At 49.9% G+C, this 17,349-nt stretch overlaps 3 protein-coding genes across 5 annotated transcripts; all 3 read right to left on the bottom strand.

Moving 5' to 3' along the window:
• Nucleotides 1–195: 195 nt before the first annotated feature.
• SPAG8 (sperm associated antigen 8) lies at nucleotides 196–2,376 on the bottom strand. The gene is made up of 7 exons (XM_063081685.1): nucleotides 2,339–2,376; nucleotides 1,410–2,235; nucleotides 1,113–1,287; nucleotides 872–917; nucleotides 673–787; nucleotides 488–550; nucleotides 196–375 (listed from the first exon to the last, which is right to left on the bottom strand). Exons 1-7 carry the CDS (start codon nucleotides 2,374–2,376, stop codon nucleotides 196–198), a joined length of 1,443 nt encoding a protein of 480 aa, XP_062937755.1.
• An 846-nt stretch (nucleotides 2,377–3,222) lies between these two features.
• HINT2 (histidine triad nucleotide binding protein 2) lies at nucleotides 3,223–5,524 on the bottom strand. 2 transcript variants are annotated; one of them, XM_063081951.1, is made up of 5 exons: nucleotides 5,398–5,524; nucleotides 3,887–4,027; nucleotides 3,686–3,790; nucleotides 3,525–3,597; nucleotides 3,223–3,404 (listed from the first exon to the last, which is right to left on the bottom strand). In XM_063081951.1, exons 1-5 carry the CDS (start codon nucleotides 5,476–5,478, stop codon nucleotides 3,313–3,315), a joined length of 492 nt encoding a protein of 163 aa, XP_062938021.1. In that variant the 5' UTR covers nucleotides 5,479–5,524; the 3' UTR covers nucleotides 3,223–3,312. The 2 variants fall into 2 exon arrangements, with proteins under 2 accessions (XP_062938021.1, XP_062938022.1); XM_063081952.1 differs by having other exon boundaries at nucleotides 3,337–3,415.
• Nucleotides 5,525–8,568: 3,044 nt separating this feature from the next.
• On the bottom strand, nucleotides 8,569–17,247 carry FAM221B (family with sequence similarity 221 member B). Of its 2 annotated transcripts, none has more exons than XM_063082607.1 (7): nucleotides 16,631–17,247; nucleotides 14,359–14,511; nucleotides 14,072–14,215; nucleotides 9,730–9,840; nucleotides 9,315–9,512; nucleotides 9,006–9,125; nucleotides 8,569–8,637 (listed from the first exon to the last, which is right to left on the bottom strand). In XM_063082607.1, exons 2-7 carry the CDS (start codon nucleotides 14,489–14,491, stop codon nucleotides 8,600–8,602), a joined length of 744 nt encoding a protein of 247 aa, XP_062938677.1. In that variant the 5' UTR covers nucleotides 14,492–14,511; nucleotides 16,631–17,247; the 3' UTR covers nucleotides 8,569–8,599. The 2 variants fall into 2 exon arrangements, with proteins under 2 accessions (XP_062938677.1, XP_062938678.1); XM_063082608.1 differs by having other exon boundaries at nucleotides 9,439–9,512.
• Nucleotides 17,248–17,349: the final 102 nt, after the last annotated feature.

The raw sequence follows: 17,349 nt of genomic DNA, 5'->3' as shown, positions 1-17,349 counted from the left end.
TCTAGGGGAGGGACAACCCCAAGAAAAGGTTATGGGGTATGGATATAGGGATTCACAGAATCAGTGAATTAGCAGTCTTAGGATGAGAGAGAACTCTTTATATAAAGCCCCTTCATCAAATAGAGAATGAACTTCCTCCTCACCTCTCTAGTACAGACAGAAATAGATTCTATATTCCATATCCCATTGCCCTCCTTAACCCCCTCCACCATCCTGCCCTCCTCCCTGGCAGGCAAGGGAAGATATTTCTCCCCATCGGTGGGGGTAATTCTCAGGTTCATAGGGCAAAGGCTGCCCCAGAGACAAGGGCACTGGCGTTGAGAAGCTGCAGTTCTTCCGGAATGGTGTGTCCAGTGTCCTGATGTTACTGACACCCTGGAGGAGTGCCAGGATGAGGACAAGATCCCTCCCACCCCCAAGCCAGAACACAGCAGCCTCTGCCCAGCCTTTTGTCTCTTGCCCCCAATACCTAGTCACCCTCACACACCGGTAGCTGTGGTGCCCTCTGTATCCAGAAGGTTTCAGGCTGCTCCTGATGGTAGTCATGAGGCTGTGAGGGAGAGATACTGAATAACTCCTGGCCTTCAGCCCTTGCTCTCAACCTCTGGGCCTGCTGCTTTCCCACAGCCTGTCAAAACCTAGCTGTGCAAGTGGGGTGGGATGGGTTCTCACCTTTGTTGGGGCAGGAGGTCCTTCTTGTACCAGCTCCATTCGGTAGTCATGGTGTGTCACAGACTTGACCTCACAGAGCTTCCTTGTGGGTTCCTGCTCTGCTTGCACCTCTTTACTACGCAGCCCTGGGGGATGTCAAGGCCAATCTTCCCCAGTTTTCCCCCTCCCCCTCCCCTTTCTCCTTTCCCCAGTCTCTCACCAGATCTGGTGGTGCAAGAGCATCTCCAGCATGGCTTCACGCTTCCCTGTGGGGGAACAGGAGTGGGCAGAGTAGGGGTTTGGTTAAGAAGCAGGCCCAAAAGAAACAAATTTGAGAAAGGAAGGAAAATCTTGGGGTTTTGCCCTTATATCCACCGGACAGTCCACAGTCCCACCAGAAATTCCTTCCTCTCTTTTTTTCTCTAATGAACTCATCTGGCCCTCTCTCTCATGCTTCACACCTCGAAGTGGCTGACAGGGGTTTCTTGGGGGCTGGTATGAGTCTTTTTGGGTGGTGCTGGCAGGCATGGATGACTGCAGTTGCATGGTCAGCAGTCCCTGGTGTCCATGTCGGAAGAAGAAACTCTCAGAGCCATCTTGTATGCATGGGACTCGATCCAGGTGATTGGTGGCTCTCTGTGGGCCCCAAGTTGAATGAATATGATACCCCTCCTGTTACCCACCCTCATCATAAACTACTGCCTCCCCTAGGAAACTGGGGGTAGCTTTCCAGAAAAGGGATGCCAAAACCTAAATACCTCTTCCTCCCAGTTGTAGAGGAGGCACTGGCCCCGAGGCAATGTTTTATAGAGAACCTCAGACTTCTTTTCAACCTTTGAGGGCTTCCTTAGTCCTCGGGTACCAGGTTCTGAGATTTGCAAAAATTCCCAGGGTGGTTGTTTCTGAGGCTCCCAGTGGAAGGAGGTATAATTAGGGACCAGATCTGCCCCAAGCTTTCTGAACCTTGTAGGAGTTTGGGGGCTGAGCTCAGGGCTAGGGCTAGAGCCTGGATCAGGCCCAGAGGCAGGACTGGAGCCTCGACCAGAGCCAGGAAGAGGGCCAGAGCTGGAGCCAGGAAGAGGGCCAGAGCTGGAGCCAGGAACAGGACCAGAGCTGGAGCCAGGAACAGGACCAGAGCTGGAGCCAGGAACAGGACCAGAGCTGGAGCCAGGAACAGGACCAGAGCTGGAGCCAGGAAGAGGGCCAGTGCTAGAACTAAGGTCATTTGTAATATGGGGATCCCCAGCAATAAAGGAAACACAGACAGGATCAAAGCCAAGACTCTCATGGCCTATTTTGTGAGTAAAGCTGGGTCCAGTGCAGGACGCCCCAGGAAGACTGAGGTCAGAAGAGGGCTCCGTGAACTCAGAATAGGGTGCTGGGGTCTTTGTAGATAATGCAGCTGCTTTGGCGGTGGTGGCGGCTGCAGAGGCTGCAGCAGCTGATGCAGCCGCTGCAGCTGATGCAGCCGCTGCAGCTGCTGCGGTGGCGGCTGCCAGGGCAGATCTAGGACCGCCATCCGAAGAAGGAAACGGTTCCGAAGAGGACCCCAGTCCTTCGGAGCTGGGCTGTACGTCTAAAGATCTGAAAGAAAGCCAGTGCAACAAGGTTGTCAAAAGCGCAGCAAAGGAAGTCCGCTGACCTTCCTTGTCCCCTTACGCCTGCAGCCAAGAACTGCTGCTCTCACCGCGACCGCGATTCCTCGGTAGACTCGTTGGTCTCCATCTTCAGACCCCAGCTACCGGGTTGCCATAGAGACGGCAAATAATTCCTGGAGACTGCGCAGAACTGAAGCTGGGCAGACGTGGAGGGTGGGGGTGGAGGCAAGACCTCTGCGGGGCGGAAGTCTTACACCTGGTGCGGTCTCGAAGTCGCTTTCCGTCCCTACTACCTTCCGCCTCAGCCGGGTTCTTAAAGTTCCGCTGGCCTAACACCTCGCCCTCCGTGCCCAAGCAGGATTCTTTGCGGCTTTCTAAGGTGTTTCTTTATGGGGATACGTTGGAGACAGGCACGGGGTTGCGGCATCAGACAAAAGCCTAGGTGGTGTGTTGGTGGAAAAGCAACAGCAGTTTTTCCTTAGTTTGCTTCATTCTCAAAAGTGAGGGTGGGGGGGGTCTTTAAACAAATTTAAAGTATGAAAATACATGCACTGAACAGCTTAAGAGCAAAACGGTGAGACATAGAGGTAATGAAAGGGTAGCATCATTTTTGGGGTGCGTGTGTGATTACTTCTCGAATAGAAGGCCCTCATTGACCACCTTCCTCCCAATCCCCCTTAGAACTTGGTTTGGCCTCTGAATAAGGGCTAGGATTGAGCAAGTCTTAGACCTGGTTTCTGTCTCTTTCTACTCATTCAGGCTTATTCCTACTACTTTTCTAGAAGCTTGACCTGGGGTGGACGACTAGTCGTGAGGAATCACAGATCTGCAGGCAAGTGCTCCTTTAACCACAGGATGGGCCTCCTCAAGTGTCTCTTACTCAGACTATAAGCAAGAGGGATGGTAGCCCAGAATCAGTTTTCTTTCCTCTTTGTGGTATAAATCTTTATATATTTAAGACAGGGATGCAGAATTGAGACAGCAGATTTATTATCATCCCAGGTTTCCTTTTCCCTTCCCCATCTAATCATCCAGGTCCGGGGTCCTTGGTCAGTTGGCAGGTTCAACCTGGGGGCCACTGAAGCTGTCGGCCCCCAAGTACGTGAATGTGCAGGTGGTATACAGACTGTGCGCCAAGCTTGCCATCGTTGATTACTGAAATAGAGCTTGGGGTTAGGGGTCAGGATCATGGGAAAGGTCAGGGACTGAAGATCATAATGAGGATTAAGAACAAGAATTCATAGGTGAGGGGCCCAAGGGCCAAATGTCACTCACCAAGTCGATATCCATTTCTTAGGCCCTCAGCCTTTGCTACCTTTTTGGCCACAAGGAGTAGGTGTCCTAGAAGCTATAGAGAGAGGGGAAAGACATATGTGGCTTCATTCACAGGGAGTAAAACCTCTACCTGAATCCAGCTAAAGCTCTGTTCTTCCCACCTGCTGGTCTTCTTCTTCAGCCTGGCTAATCCGAGGAATGGGCTTCTTAGGAATGACCAGGAAATGCACAGGAGCCTGAGGGGCCACATCACGGAACACGAGGCACTGGGAGCAGGAAAAGGCCAGAGGCTACCATGTTACTTCCATAGGCTGATGGCATCTATGAAATTCCTAAGGGGATGGGTACTAAGGGCACTACACCTGCTGGTCCTCAAATAGAATGTCAGCTGGGAGGCTTCGGTCCAGGATCCGGGAGAAGATGGTTGGAGCTGCTCCACCAGGAGCTGCCTGCTGGGCCTTGGCCACTTCATTCCCATCAGTCACACCTGCAACTCCTCGGACCTGAATGTGGGTCAGACACACCCAAGGGAAGCAGTTGGCAATCCCTCTCCCATGTACTTAGTTGGGGCTGGCAGAAGCTGGGCTCTGATAGTTCATAACTTTGTCCTAAGAACCTTTTAGTGGTTCCCACCCAAAGGAAAAGTTCCTGAATTTCAGAGCATCAGCAGCAAAGAGTAGGGCCAGATGGTGCTGCGACCGGTTAAATAACAGGCAATATTACCATGCAGGATTCAGCAGTGCAGTTGATTCCTGCTAATGTGTTTATAAAGTCTAGCGCTGTTCAGGGGACAGGATCCAGAATGAGAGATTAGAGATTTAGGTCTCAGTTCCTATTTTACCACTGAATTACCTCAAATAAATCTCTCGGCTTCAAACCTCCAGTAAGGGGCTGGCCTGTGGCTCACTTGGGAGAGTGCGGTGCTGATAACACCAAGGCCACGGGTTCGGATCCCATATAGGGATGGCCGGTTTGCTCACTGGCTGAGCGTGGTGCTGACAACACCAAGTCAAGGGTTAAGATCCCCTTACCGGTCATCTTTAAAAAAAAAAAAAAAAAAAATCCAGTAAAGGTGTGGTTTATGTCATCTCTTAAAATGGCTTGAAGCTCTTTCCATTTACTCTAACCTTGTTTATCTTTCTCCATTTATTTCCATTACTCATTTTCTGATCTTTAAGTCTCGTTACCTGTTTTATCTAGGTTTTAATGCAATTGCCCTGTTTGACACGAGTTGATCTCTCGTGTGGGTGTCACATCCGACTTCTTACTGTGGATTTTAACCCCTGTCCCTTCAATCAGTGAAGGTAAGAGTTCAGGAAAGGAACTCAGCTCCCCCAGCTTCAGGGGATTGGGGATACAGAAGTCCCAGTTACCCAGGGGCTAGAGAAGGCTGAAGTCAGTATGTCACATTGGGGGAGAAAGGGACGGGATGAATTAGCCTTCTCTGACCCCCGAGTCACTTCTGGCAAGTGGGGAAGAGGAGACGTTAACAGTGCAGCAGTGCTTATTAAAAGGCCAGAGCGGGCAGAGGACAGGCTCCGAGAAGAGACCGCACACGCTTCCTGCAGGGGGAACTGAGGTGGCTGCCCGGAGCAGGCGCAGGCAGCCGCCGCTGCAGTGACCCTGTCCTGACCTCGGCGCCCGGGCCTGGGCAAGGCAGCGGTCGTCTTTCGTTCACTTCTTCTGCGGCCACCAGTCTGACCTCAACGCACTGCCCCGGAGCTTGCACCTCGGGAAGGGCAGCGGCCACAGGCGGGCACTCCGACTCAGGCCCCCGCGAGGCTGCAGGGAGCTGGGAGGAACGCGGTCCCCGGCCCCGGAGGGCGTCAGAGCCCGTGGGGACCCCCTCTTCGTCCCCGCGGCCACTTCTCACCTGAGCCCCCCGTGACCCCGCAGCTGCGACGGCTCTGCGCGCCGCGCACAACCCGGCGACCAGCACCACGGCCGCCGCCATCTTCCCGGAGCCGCGGGAACCTCTCCCCGGGGTCGGCGCACGGTTCTGCGGCCGGCCGGAGGCGGGCTGTCGGGCAGCGGGCGAGCGGCGGCCATTGGCTCAGTCCGTGGCGGGGCGAGCCCTGCCACCCCATTGGAGCGCGCTCCTGGGAATTATTCACCCCATTGGATCCGCCGCCATTTTAGAGGCGGGACCTTTCATCCCATTGGCGGCTTCTGCCAAATCAGGGCCAGTTTTCCTCCCCATTGGCTTCGTCGTCTGGTCAGGGTGCAGGTTCCTTTCCCATTGGATCCCCTAACCAGTTTCGCTGGGAGATAAACTTCACTCCATGGGAAGGGCTACGGGAGCTACAGGCGGGATCTTCTCCTAGTTGGACCTGGTACACAACATTGGCCCAGCTTAGGTTGCGGCTCCCGACTCGGTGGGGCTTTTACGTCTTTGGCTAGTCCTATTCAGCTCTGGGCGCTACTGGTGGGCTGGAAGGGGGCAAGGCTCGGTCACCTGCTGCACGAAAGACTAAATACTTCGGACCCTTCCACCGCGCTGGCCAGGAGGCGGGCGGGCTTCTGAGGGCACTGGGCGCTTACTGGCTCCGGGACGCACCCGGGAGGGCTAAAGGTGATCTGGAACAGGGTCGTTTTTCCAAGTGGTGGGGTCGATACCCAGCAGTTTCTCCACAAAGGCAGTTCAGTTCCTCCAGCATGTTAAAGATTTTAACTTACTCGTCCAAGGGCAATCCCTCCTTAATTTTAGGTTCTTAACACATTCACTCCAGTTTTCAGAGCGATTTTTTCAACTGGCGGGGATGGGAGCATCCTGTCTTTGTCGTGTTGCTAATAAGCAAAGGAGTATTTATCCAATTTTCTTTTGTAATCAGAAAGGTGTGTGGTACGGTTAGCTTGGTGCCTGGCATTTTTGGTGTCAGGTTTGCTTTGCTGGACTATATATTTTTGACATGAGAAACATGAGGTTACAAAATACTGATATATTTAGACACATCAAGTAAGTTTTAGTCTGACCTTTAACACATAGGACAAGTTACCACTGTATTTTTAGTTTAGCACGTGGTGTGACACATATAGGTGCTCAATAGTTGTTAAATGAATAACATTTGGTGTTGTCTTTCATAATATGTAATAATATGTATTGTATATTATATTATTCTCCCGCTTACAGTTTTTCATATTATTACATAGTCTATGTAAATATACTTTGTAATGGTTGTGTAATATTTCCTTGAATGAATTTATCATAGTAACCCTTCCTCTGTTGCTGACTATCAGTTGAATTAATTGTAAGTGATTGGTTATCATGGGTCATATAACCAGTATTGAGGAACTCTTTACTTCCAAAGATAGTACAATTTCTTTTGGATAGCTATATTGTTATTAGAAAGTGTTTTCTCCTCCAAAGGTCAGACATCTAATCCTGCGATTTTCCCCAAGGGTCTTAGCAGTCCAGGCTGCATTCCTTCCCTTGGAGGACAGATGGCCTCCCTAAATGTGAGGAAATGTAGAATGGCCTCTTCTCTGTGCCCCAGAGGCTGCAGTTCTCTGTGGTGAACTCCAGGATGCTGGGAGACCCTAGAGCTACCCTGGAGAAGGCAAGAGATAAGTGCAGCTCGGATTTAGGAGGAGGAAGGAAACCAGTTGGGAGGGCTTGGTGAGTATAAAGCACCTTGAAACTGGTATTTCCTTGGGTTTTCATAGAGAGCAGGCAACACAGAGGTTATTCCTGTTTTATGGATCCAGAAACTGCAGCCCGAAGAGGGAAAGTGACTTGCCTATGGTCACAGAGCCTATTAGAGTCAGAATCTCCTACTCTCATAAGAATCATCTATAGATGTCCTAGTCACTCCCCACATTCACTGATTTTGACCCCTGGCCTACAGTCTTCTCTACTGCATGCACTTGTTTTCACCTGCAGCCGCTCTCATTTGAAAGATGCAAAGCTCTGTAGGCTCTGACTGCTGTCTCCTATACTTCAGTCCCTGCCACTACATCTGCTACCAGATGTCATTAGAGACTTCTATTTCTTTGACTGCTCTTTTTTCAGTCTGTTGATTGCTTCCTGGCTTTGCTTTCTTTCCCTGTTTGTGTGGTCTGCTCTCTCCTCCTCCTCATGCCTTCTTCTTTTGCCTTATTTTCCTGATTATCTTCCTTGACACCTACCCATCACCACCCACTAATCTAAATATTTTGTTTCTCTGCTTCTCTAACCAGGTTCTCACTTCCAACTGTATCTGAATCTTATACTACCCACTGATCAGGTTTTCCTCCAATTCCCCACGTAAGTCTTCCCAAACCTTCACCTTTCTCTATCTCCTACTCCCCACTCTTATCCCTTTTCTTTCCCACCGGCAGTTGTCCTTATCTCCTGCTTCACAGGGAATATAGAAGCTATCAGAAGGGAACTTCCACAAGATCCTGTTCCCTGAAGCTCAGTGGAGGCCCCATCCTTTCTTCCATCCTCTTGGTCTTAGGAAGTGGTGTTTCTCCTGTCCTCTCTTCACCTTTGCCTTGATCTCATCCCCTCCCTCCATTTCTGGGATCTCATCTCACCAGACATCTCTCCTCTCTCTCTCTCCTGTATCTTTCAAGGTCTTTTTGTCTCCTGGCCTCTTCTTCTTTTCCTTCCTAAAAAGTGCTTCCTTGACTCCACATTTCCCTCCGGATATTGTCTGACTTCTCCCCTGTGCTTTTCATCCAAGCTTCTTGAAGAGACTCCTTCAAACTGACTGCTGTTTGGCTTCTGCTTCCACTGCACTAGTGTGAAACTGCACTCTCTGCAGTCCCCAAAGACCTTCCAATTGCAAAGTCTAACGTATACTTTTCAGTCTTTATCTTACTGGAGCCACAGCTGCATCTAACATCACTGCTCACTCTGTCCTGGAAATTTCCTCCCTCCTTGGCTTCCTTGAAGTTACTCTCCTTCTGATGTCAGAGCCAGCAGCTTGAAAGTGAGCATGATGGAGACAGATAGCTGGATCCAGCCTCTGTCCTGCCCTCAGTAGGTGCTGACTCTGAGGTCTTAGGGTGTCTGTCCCTGGGCTGGGCTTACCCACCCCATACAGAACCAGGTCAGATTTCTGTGACTTCTTTATTGCTGATCTGGTCCAGGCTCACAAAGGCCTGCGCCAGTTGTTGACAGTGTCTGTCCCTGGAGGAGGGAAGAGCAAAGGTGAAAGGGTCAGGTTCGGGGGTCAGATGTGGGGTCAGGGTGGAGGCTGCATGGGCCAGGGAGCCCAGGGGGAATAAGGTGGGAGCTGGGATGGCCAGAGGGCCCGTGCATCTGTAGGGCCACGAAATCAGAGTTGTTGAGTGTGGCTTCTTGGAGGACAGGCATCTCTGCAAAAGGCACATAGTCTGCTCCTGGGGGTGAAAACCAGTGTAGGCATGGGACATGAGGGGTGGTGGTGACGGTGAGGGAGTTGGCCTGGAGAGGATGGTTGAGGGGGAAGTGCCTTCTTGCCTGGTCTTCTGACTACAGACCCTGGAATGGCACCCTGTCCCAGGTTGCTCCCTCACCTTGAGGCCTTCCTCCTCGTCGCCGGGTCTCCTTGGTCTCAAAGAAAGTCTCATGTTCCTCCCAGCACCGGTCACAGGCCGCACAGAGGAAATTAGACTCAAAACAGTTGCAGCAACAGCCTGGGGCAAAAGGAAGCCCAAAACAGTACAGGTAACTGGGTCATCCCGATGGGCTGACTACATGCTCACGTCTTCCTCACCAATCACATGCCCAAGTCTCCTACCAGCTCCCCATCCTCATCCCCAAACTATTTGTATCCTATCCCCACTCCTCCCCTTCCCCTATTCTCCACTTGCCCTAGAAGGTACCATGATGCCTGCAGGGATGGGGCCCAGTGGCTGCATGGTCTTCATGGCTATGTTTGCAGCGACATTGGGCTCTCCAGGCCTTGGGGTCGAAGGTGGCCCGTCTCTTGAGCCAGAACTCACCCACCTCTTCTGGGCGTGACGGGATAAAGCAGAACATGAGGCAGCGGCACTGGCTCACATGGCAGGGTACGGATATGTCTATGGGATGGATGGTGGGGTTAGACCAGCACTCGATAGGGCTTGGCCTTCCCGTGCTTACCACCCTCCCATGTACAAACACACACACACACACACACGCACACACACGCACGCACACACACGCACACACACACACACACTTTTTGTCATACGTCCCAAGACATGACGGAGTACAGTTATCCCTCCACACTCGATGGTATGGTCAGTTGTCCCCTACCTGAGATGATCTGGTGCTCTCTCAGCAAGTGACCACAAAAGCACTTGGACTCATCCCCAATCCGGAAACAGTCCCATAGGTAATGGGGGCAGCGCCAGCCGATGTAGAGACCTAGGTGTGGAGGGATTGAGTAATAAGGAAAAGTGAGGAGGAAAAAAGTCCTAAGCTCCCCCAAGGTATTCTCACCTATCCCATCCAGGTGAATTTATCTCCTCCCATGAGTTCACACCTCTACCCCTTTAGACTTTTTTCCGCAAGGTTTTCTCATCACCCCACAAATGTCTGTAGTTCTCTTCCCACCCCAGGATCCACACTCCATCTCTGTCAGACTGTCAGAGAGACTAAAGGTAGTCTTCAATTTCTGAGCAGGGAGATTATAGATGAACTTTTGTTTGAAGATGAACATGAGTCTCGCTGAGTTCTCTGTTGGGATTCTCATTTCCTCCCCTCACCACATTAAAGCTCAACTTTGCTTGTTTCCTTGAAGTGTCTGCGGTGAGGGAAGATGATTGGCTAGGCATACAGTAGATGATGGGGATTGGCTCCTAAGGAGCATAGTTATTGAAGGTACCTGAAGAGGAGGAGGAGGTTGGGCAGCCCTGGTGCCAGGACATAGGAGGAAGGCTTCCCCTCACTTCTCCAGGGTGGTACCTTTATGCTTTCCTTCTGTGTTTCTGGTGTTATTGAGCCTACGAAGGGCTGCCTATGGCTAAGGGTTGGGAGAAAGAGGTAGGTCCAAAGTCATGGGTGGTAAGGACCAAAAGTAATAAGTTGTGAGGCTAAGAAGGGAGACATGGAAAGGAGGGTAAGGCCCAGTACCCCTGAGAGAAGGCACTAGGGAGAGGCCACAACCCTTGAGAGCCTGTGTTCAGTAGTGGGATCTGAAACGGTCTGGCTTCATGGCCAGTCTCACCATGAGGCAAGGGTGGTGCTGCCTAAATGTGAGAGGAGAACCAGACAGCACCTCCCACTCAGATTTTCACATCCTTCTTGAATGCTGAGAGTACCTCAACTTCTAGCCAAGAATCCTGTGTGAGCCTCCTTGGAGTGGGACCTTTAGCTCTAGGGCTCTTATTCTCACTTAAAGGCTCAACTGAAATGTCTCCTCCACCAAAAAGTCCCAGCCTTCACCTGTCTGTTGGGCCCCTCTTTTGCTTTCCATAGCTCCTTGTGCTAATTCTATCACAGTATAGTGCATTATAATGGACTGTTCACTTGTGTTTCCATTAGTCTATGAGTTCCTCAAGGTAAGAGCCTGTCTTTTCATCCATATCTCTAATCCTAGCACAGAGATTGGCACAAAATACATGCTTAGAGAATATATACTGCCAGACTGAATAAGTGAATGAGCAAATTCCTTCAGGAGGCAAGAGAGACCCAGTATTCCAGACTTAACTATGAGAAAGAGTTGGTGTCCTCTGGTTTTTGACTCTGGCCAGGATCACAATCCACAATTCTGTGCCTCAGACTCGGTTTTCTTGTCTTACCCATAGTCTCTTAGGATCTAAAGCCTGTCCAGATGTGGCTTTTGGCTTGGTTGCTTCTGTCTTGACACTGAGAGCCTGTAGTGCCAGGGCCCTGTTATACCATTGAGAGAGCAGGGTACAGGCACAGTCACAATGGAGGTGGGTGGGAGCCAAGATTCCACTAGAGGAATTCTGAACTCTCTCTGGAGTAGCAGGACATATTGGATGAGCAGATGAGGTGCAGAGGTGAACCAAGGGTCAGTGCCCATAGATAAAGGCCTGGGCTGAGGGCCTGGGTGAGTCAGGTCCAAGAACTGCTGTAGTAATCATGCCCAGAATACAGATGAAGAAGAAGAGAGTTTGAAAAGAGAGACTGGCAACTACACCTCAGATTCTATTACAAGTGTCAGTGCTCTTAAAGTGGGACAATTGGCATCTGGCTGTGGATTCCAGTGTGGGACTCTCCACTCTCTGCCATGATACCAAACCCCCTTCTTGTTATGAGTGGACAAGGACTGGCAGGGGAGGAGACATTATCTGAGACACTGTTTTAATTCCACACAACACAGTCCAATTCCACAATTACATTTACATGATAACATCTCTTTATGACTCTATACAAAATATAGCACAATATAGCTGTCTTTACATGAAGGATGTCTCGGCATAGACCTCTCTCTTGAGCTTCAAACACATATAGCCAGCTGTCTACTAGACTCTTTCACCAATTCCATAATTACTTCAAATGTTTTATATTCGATTATTCCTTCTAAATCTGGCCCTCAGGCTTTGTCGTCTGTTCATCCAGTACATACTGATCAAGCATCTATCCTCTTCCAGGCGTTCAGTTAATGGTACTGTCATCTGATCAGTTACTTAAGCCAAAAACCTAGGTGTCATTCTAGGCATTTCCCTCTCTCTTACTTATTCTACACATCCAATAATCCAATGGTCAGTTTTCCCTCGTTAGCATTTCTTGAATCTGTCCACGTTTCTTCTACCTGCACCCAACCACTTCTTACCTGGATTAATACTAGTGCCTCACAATGTAGTCTTCTGGTCTCCAGTCTTGTCTTTCTCCAGTCTATCCTATTTCCAGAGTAATTTTTCAGAAACACAAATCTATTCACGTTATTGTCCTATTTAAATTTTTTTTAGTGATGCTCAGTTGCCTTAAGGATATAATCCCAGCTCTTTAGCTTGGCACACAAATGCCTGCACAATTCTGCCCTTCTAGTGCTGAGCTGGGCTACTCCCCCCAACCCTCTATGCACCATGCAGAAAGCATTGCTATGGTTTCCTGTGGTGCCTTGCCCTGCTGTGTCTCATCTTACCCTACTCTATACTCGACCATCTCTTCTTACTCATCTTACAGAGATCAGCTGTGAAGCCATTCCTTCCAAGGTTGTTTATTCCTCGAGCACCCCAGATTGAGTACCCTTTTTCTTTACTCATACAGCACTTTGGGCTAACCTCAATTATAGCAATTGTTAGAGTGAATTATTATTACTTGTTGATGTCTCACATTAGAGTGTGAATTATTCAAGGGATTTTGTCTTTGAAACCCCACCAGCACCACCACCTCCACAGCTAGTTCAATGCCTGGCACTTAGTTGGTGCTCAATAAATGTTTGTTGAATGAATAAAAGAAAAGCTTACACTTGATACTTCTCTACACATCACATATACGGTTATGGAGTCCTGACTCTCCAGGGACTCAAGATCACTGGTGTTAGAAGGGGACCCCTAATATCTTTGTTCAGGATCGAATGACACTTAAATTTCTGTATAGAACTGCCTATTTAAAAAGAAAAATGAAGATGTTCAATTCAAAGGAGAAAAAATGCAGTGGTCTCGAAGAGTGAGGAGAAGACAGGAGGTTCTGAGAAGGGGAATGAGGGGACTGAACAGACCCTGCATTTGCAAGAAAATAAGAGCAACAGAAGATGTTAAAATGAACAAAGCTGTTTCAATGCCAGAAGTGAGACTGAGAAACAAATGAGATCACTGTGACTTTCTTGACCAGGGGTGGAGGGGGAAGGGTCCCTGGATGGTAATGGGGAAAGTAAATTACATGGAAGAGGAATAAGGATATAGACTTATTTGGTTGTCTAGGCATTTTGACATAGTTCTGTTCCCATCATAAGGGAAAGGAAGTATAAAAGACCAAAATAAAAGGCAATGATATCCATTGAATTCAGTTTAGAAATCCCCAAGTTCACATAGCAGATCAGGGTGGCCCTCTTACTGAAGGTGACCCCTATAGATATGAAGTTCAGTAACACAGGTAGACATGCTTACACACAGGATGACGTGTTTACACGGTTCATCTGCACACAGCATGCCACTGTCAAGAGTACTAATTCTGGGCTGAGATGTGAAATCAACAGGGCTAGAGGACACAGCTCTTCTTTTTGGTGAGAAGACTCAAAGATTTTGGGTACCCAGGTAATGAAGGGCTTGGCATGCAGGGGTGACAGCCTTTTCATCAAGTTCCACCAAAGTCTCCAAGGCCTTTTGCCATGTCAGAACAAGGCTCCTGGAGACTATCCAGGGTCCTGGGCCATCTCTGCCTTAGGGTCTGTCTGGTGCAGGCTCCTTGGGTTCTAGATTTGGGGTTGGCCTTTGGCCCGTCTGTTTTTAGTAATTTCAGGTTAGCTACCTGTCCCTACCTGAGCTTTATATGAATATCCTCACTTTTTGTCTGTCCACCCTGGTTTTTCCTTGGCCCACCTGCCTGCTCCCACTCCAGATTCCAGGCAGGTGGCATTGCCATTTCCACAAAGGGTCAGCTATCCATTGAATGGGGAGGTTCCCAGATCCTTTTGCGTTGCCATTCGCCTGTCACAGGCCTCTGAAAGGCCATTTGGGCTCACCTGTCTGGATGGCATTGAGGGATGCATTTTTCTCCCACTGGAAAAGATGATTCACCTGAGCACCAAACTGCTGTCTGTGCACTGCTTTAGCCACTTCCACCACCTCTGCCTGCTTAGCAGGGATGTCTGGGTGGACTGTGTAACCTGGGAAGAGAGGGGCTGAGTTACCAGGGGGAAGTAAAACTTAGAGAAGGGGCCATGTGCAAGAGTAACTCAAGCCCCTCCTTCTGGGCAGGTCAAAGACAGTTGACAGTGATGAGAACAGGGGAAAGGGCAGGAACAATTACAGCTAACTCCTTTCTTCCGCTTCTCTTTGCCCAGCTGGTGTCCAGGCTGGGGTGTGTGAGCAGCGCGGTGACTGGTTTCCATTCCATCCTCGTCCTCTCCTGCTTCTTCCTTCTGCTTTGCAGATGTATCCATGTGGACTTGGGCTGAAGGGCCTGAAAAGGAGTGCTTTGGAAATCTCTCAGATTCAGGTACCAGAGTGGACCTCCTTGTCCATGGGACCTCACTGGAAGAAGACTCAGAGGAGAGGTCTTCCCCCAAAGTGTTAGAGGAAGACACAGAGACCTGACCTGCTGTTAAGGGTTGAAAAATAAGGTGTTTCTCAGGGACCTTAGAGATGTGAGTCTCCAATTGGGTCTCAGAGATAGGGGTCTCCAAAGGGATCTCAGAGATGGAAGGCTTGAAAAGGGTTTCAGAGGTGTGGGCCTCTAATGGGGTCTGGGAAAGGTTTAGCACCAAAGGTGTGTGGGACTCTAAAGGGGTCTGGGAAGGGGAAGGCACCAAAGGGGATTCAGAGGTGCGGGGCTCTAAAGGGGTCTCAGAGATGGAAGGCTGCAAGGGAGTTTCAGAGATAGGGGACTCCTGTAGGTCCTCAGCAGAGGAGTCCTTTGAAGGAGGGTGCTCCTTTGGATCCACGATGGTAGGAGTCTCTAATGTGACCTCGTCTGCTTCCGTCTAATGGCAGAATAGGATACAGGCTTTATTAGGTAGAGATTGGAGTGTCTGCAAGTCAGGGCAGAGTTGAGGGCTCACAGGGGGTTGTGAAATTAGGATTAGGTTCTTAGTGCACCTGAGATATAAGAGGGAAGTAAGAGGAGCTCTGGGTCTTGGGGTTTGATGCTGGAGGTTCACCCACGTTCATGTGGTATGCTGCTATAGGTTGTTAGGGAGGGAGCTGGGACTTAAAGTTTCAAAAGCTGAAGTAGTCAGAATCCCATCAGTAGACAGTAGCAGGGGACCATGCCCCCCAGGAGGGAACCTGAACACAGCTGCTTGGCCAGTTCAAGAGCAGGGCCCTAGGCATATCTTAGGGTGCTAAAGGTCAGGCTACAGAGCTCCAGAGACAAGGGATACCAAGCCAAAGTTGGGGTTGGCTCCCAAGAGTACAAGAGAATGCCATGTTGCATAAGGCAGGACCCTGCCCATAGTCTGGTTTGTCTAGAGACCACACATACCCTCCCTTGATGATGTTACTTGTGTTAAAGGCTTCAACTATTTCCAGCTGTATACTGATGACTCCTAAATCCGTATTTCCAGCTCAGACCTCTTTTGACCCCTGTATTTCACACTCATACCAAACTGCCTGCTGGACATTTCTAACTGGATATCCCACAGGCATCAAAACTGAGCTCTGGGAATTATCCTAGCCTTATCCTTTTCCCTTAGCCCCCCACATTCAGATAGGCATCAAGAACTATATTTCCTATCTTCTGAATATTACCAAAATGACTTCTCTCCTCTCTTACCCCTCTGATTTTGTTCAGGTTCCCGTAATCTTCTCCCTGGCTTGTGTAATAACTTTGCCTCCCACTGCCATCCCCAGTGTATTAATTCATTCACCCATTCTTTCATTCATTCAAAGAGCCTAATCTTACACTTTTACTCAGGCACTGTGCTCAGTGCTGGACTCAGCTGGGTCGGAGAGAGACAGGTTAACCAACAGTGACAATACAAATGAGCTGATGTTGTGCTTGTGGTGAGCCCAGTATGCTGTGGGGAGGAGGGTATGCCTAATTTATCCTGGAAGGATATCCAAAAGAGGTAGTCCTCCCTCCTGATCAAGATCTTTCTAAAATGTAAACCCAACACTGGCATTCCCTTGCTTAAAAACATTCAGTGACTCAACCTAAAGAATTAAATCCAAATTTCTTGGCCCTGACATTCAAGGCCTGTCATCATCTGCAACACTGACTGAGGATTCCTGCCTTAACTTTCCCTGCTCCCTACTTTCTCCCCATGCTCTGGAGACACTTGATATATCACTTGTTAAACTAATCAGAGCCTTTCTGAAGACAAAGTTTGGGAAGGGAAGTAAGGGCAGAGGTAGGATGATGGGGAGAAAGATGACCAGAGTCAGCTAGAAGGAAAACCAGAAGATGGGAGGAGAGGAAGGAGAAAGAAGGGGAGGAAGGAATTGGGAGGAGAGGGAGGGGAAGGATGAAAAATAGAGAATGGGAGGGGTTTGGATGGAGGGGTCAGAGAGAGACTGAAGGTGGTAGGAGGAGGAACAGGATGAGGGTTTGGAGGGAGAGGGCCGTTGGAGAAACTACATACCTCTGAGCTTTGGCTTGGTTGTTCCAAGTCCTCAGGTCGGAATCTTGCCTTAGGATGGTAGGGCAAATGTTGGTCCCGAGAGAGGGAAAGGCTCTTGGTTGTGGATGAGCCCCAGCTGCAGGCGCTGAGTGGTAAAAGGCCTTGCCCGAGACTCTACTATTTGGGGAGGGACTTGGACATCTGCAGATCTTTGCAAAGGAGCTCTATGCTGGCCTCGGGAAGGGAGGGTAAGGGGCGGGGGGACCACGGGGTCCAGGGCTTGACTGAAGTGAGGGGCTTGACTGAAGCCTCTGGAACCCGGAGCGGGGAGAGGAGGGATCGGTCACCGGGGCAACCAGAACGCCGCCGCGTAGTCTCCATGGCAACAGCTCTCCATGGTCACCTCCCCGGTGGGTGAGGTCTCCTTGAGGGGCTGCACTGGACCGGGAGGGGACGAACCCAGAGGATTCACTTCTGAAAAGGGAGAGTTGCGGGATCTCTGTGAGCGAGTATTTGGGTAGAATCTGAAGATATCTGTGGGAGTCTGGGTTTGTGAGGGTCTCTGCCGGGTTCCTATGAGATTTCTGGGCAGCGGTCAATGGAGGCTTTGAGGATCTGAGGGGGGCGTGGGGACTCTGGTTGGGTTGAGAAAGGCAAGGTCTTAGGGGGCTGGGGCTGGGCGGAGTTTGTCCTCGAAGCCCAGCAGGACGAAGTTATAGACCAATGGCATAGGGCAGGGG

This window comes from Cynocephalus volans, chromosome 17, assembly GCF_027409185.1.
Source record: "Cynocephalus volans isolate mCynVol1 chromosome 17, mCynVol1.pri, whole genome shotgun sequence".
NCBI lineage: Eukaryota > Metazoa > Chordata > Mammalia > Dermoptera > Cynocephalidae > Cynocephalus > Cynocephalus volans.
This window is presented reverse-complemented; position numbering and strand designations above follow the sequence as displayed.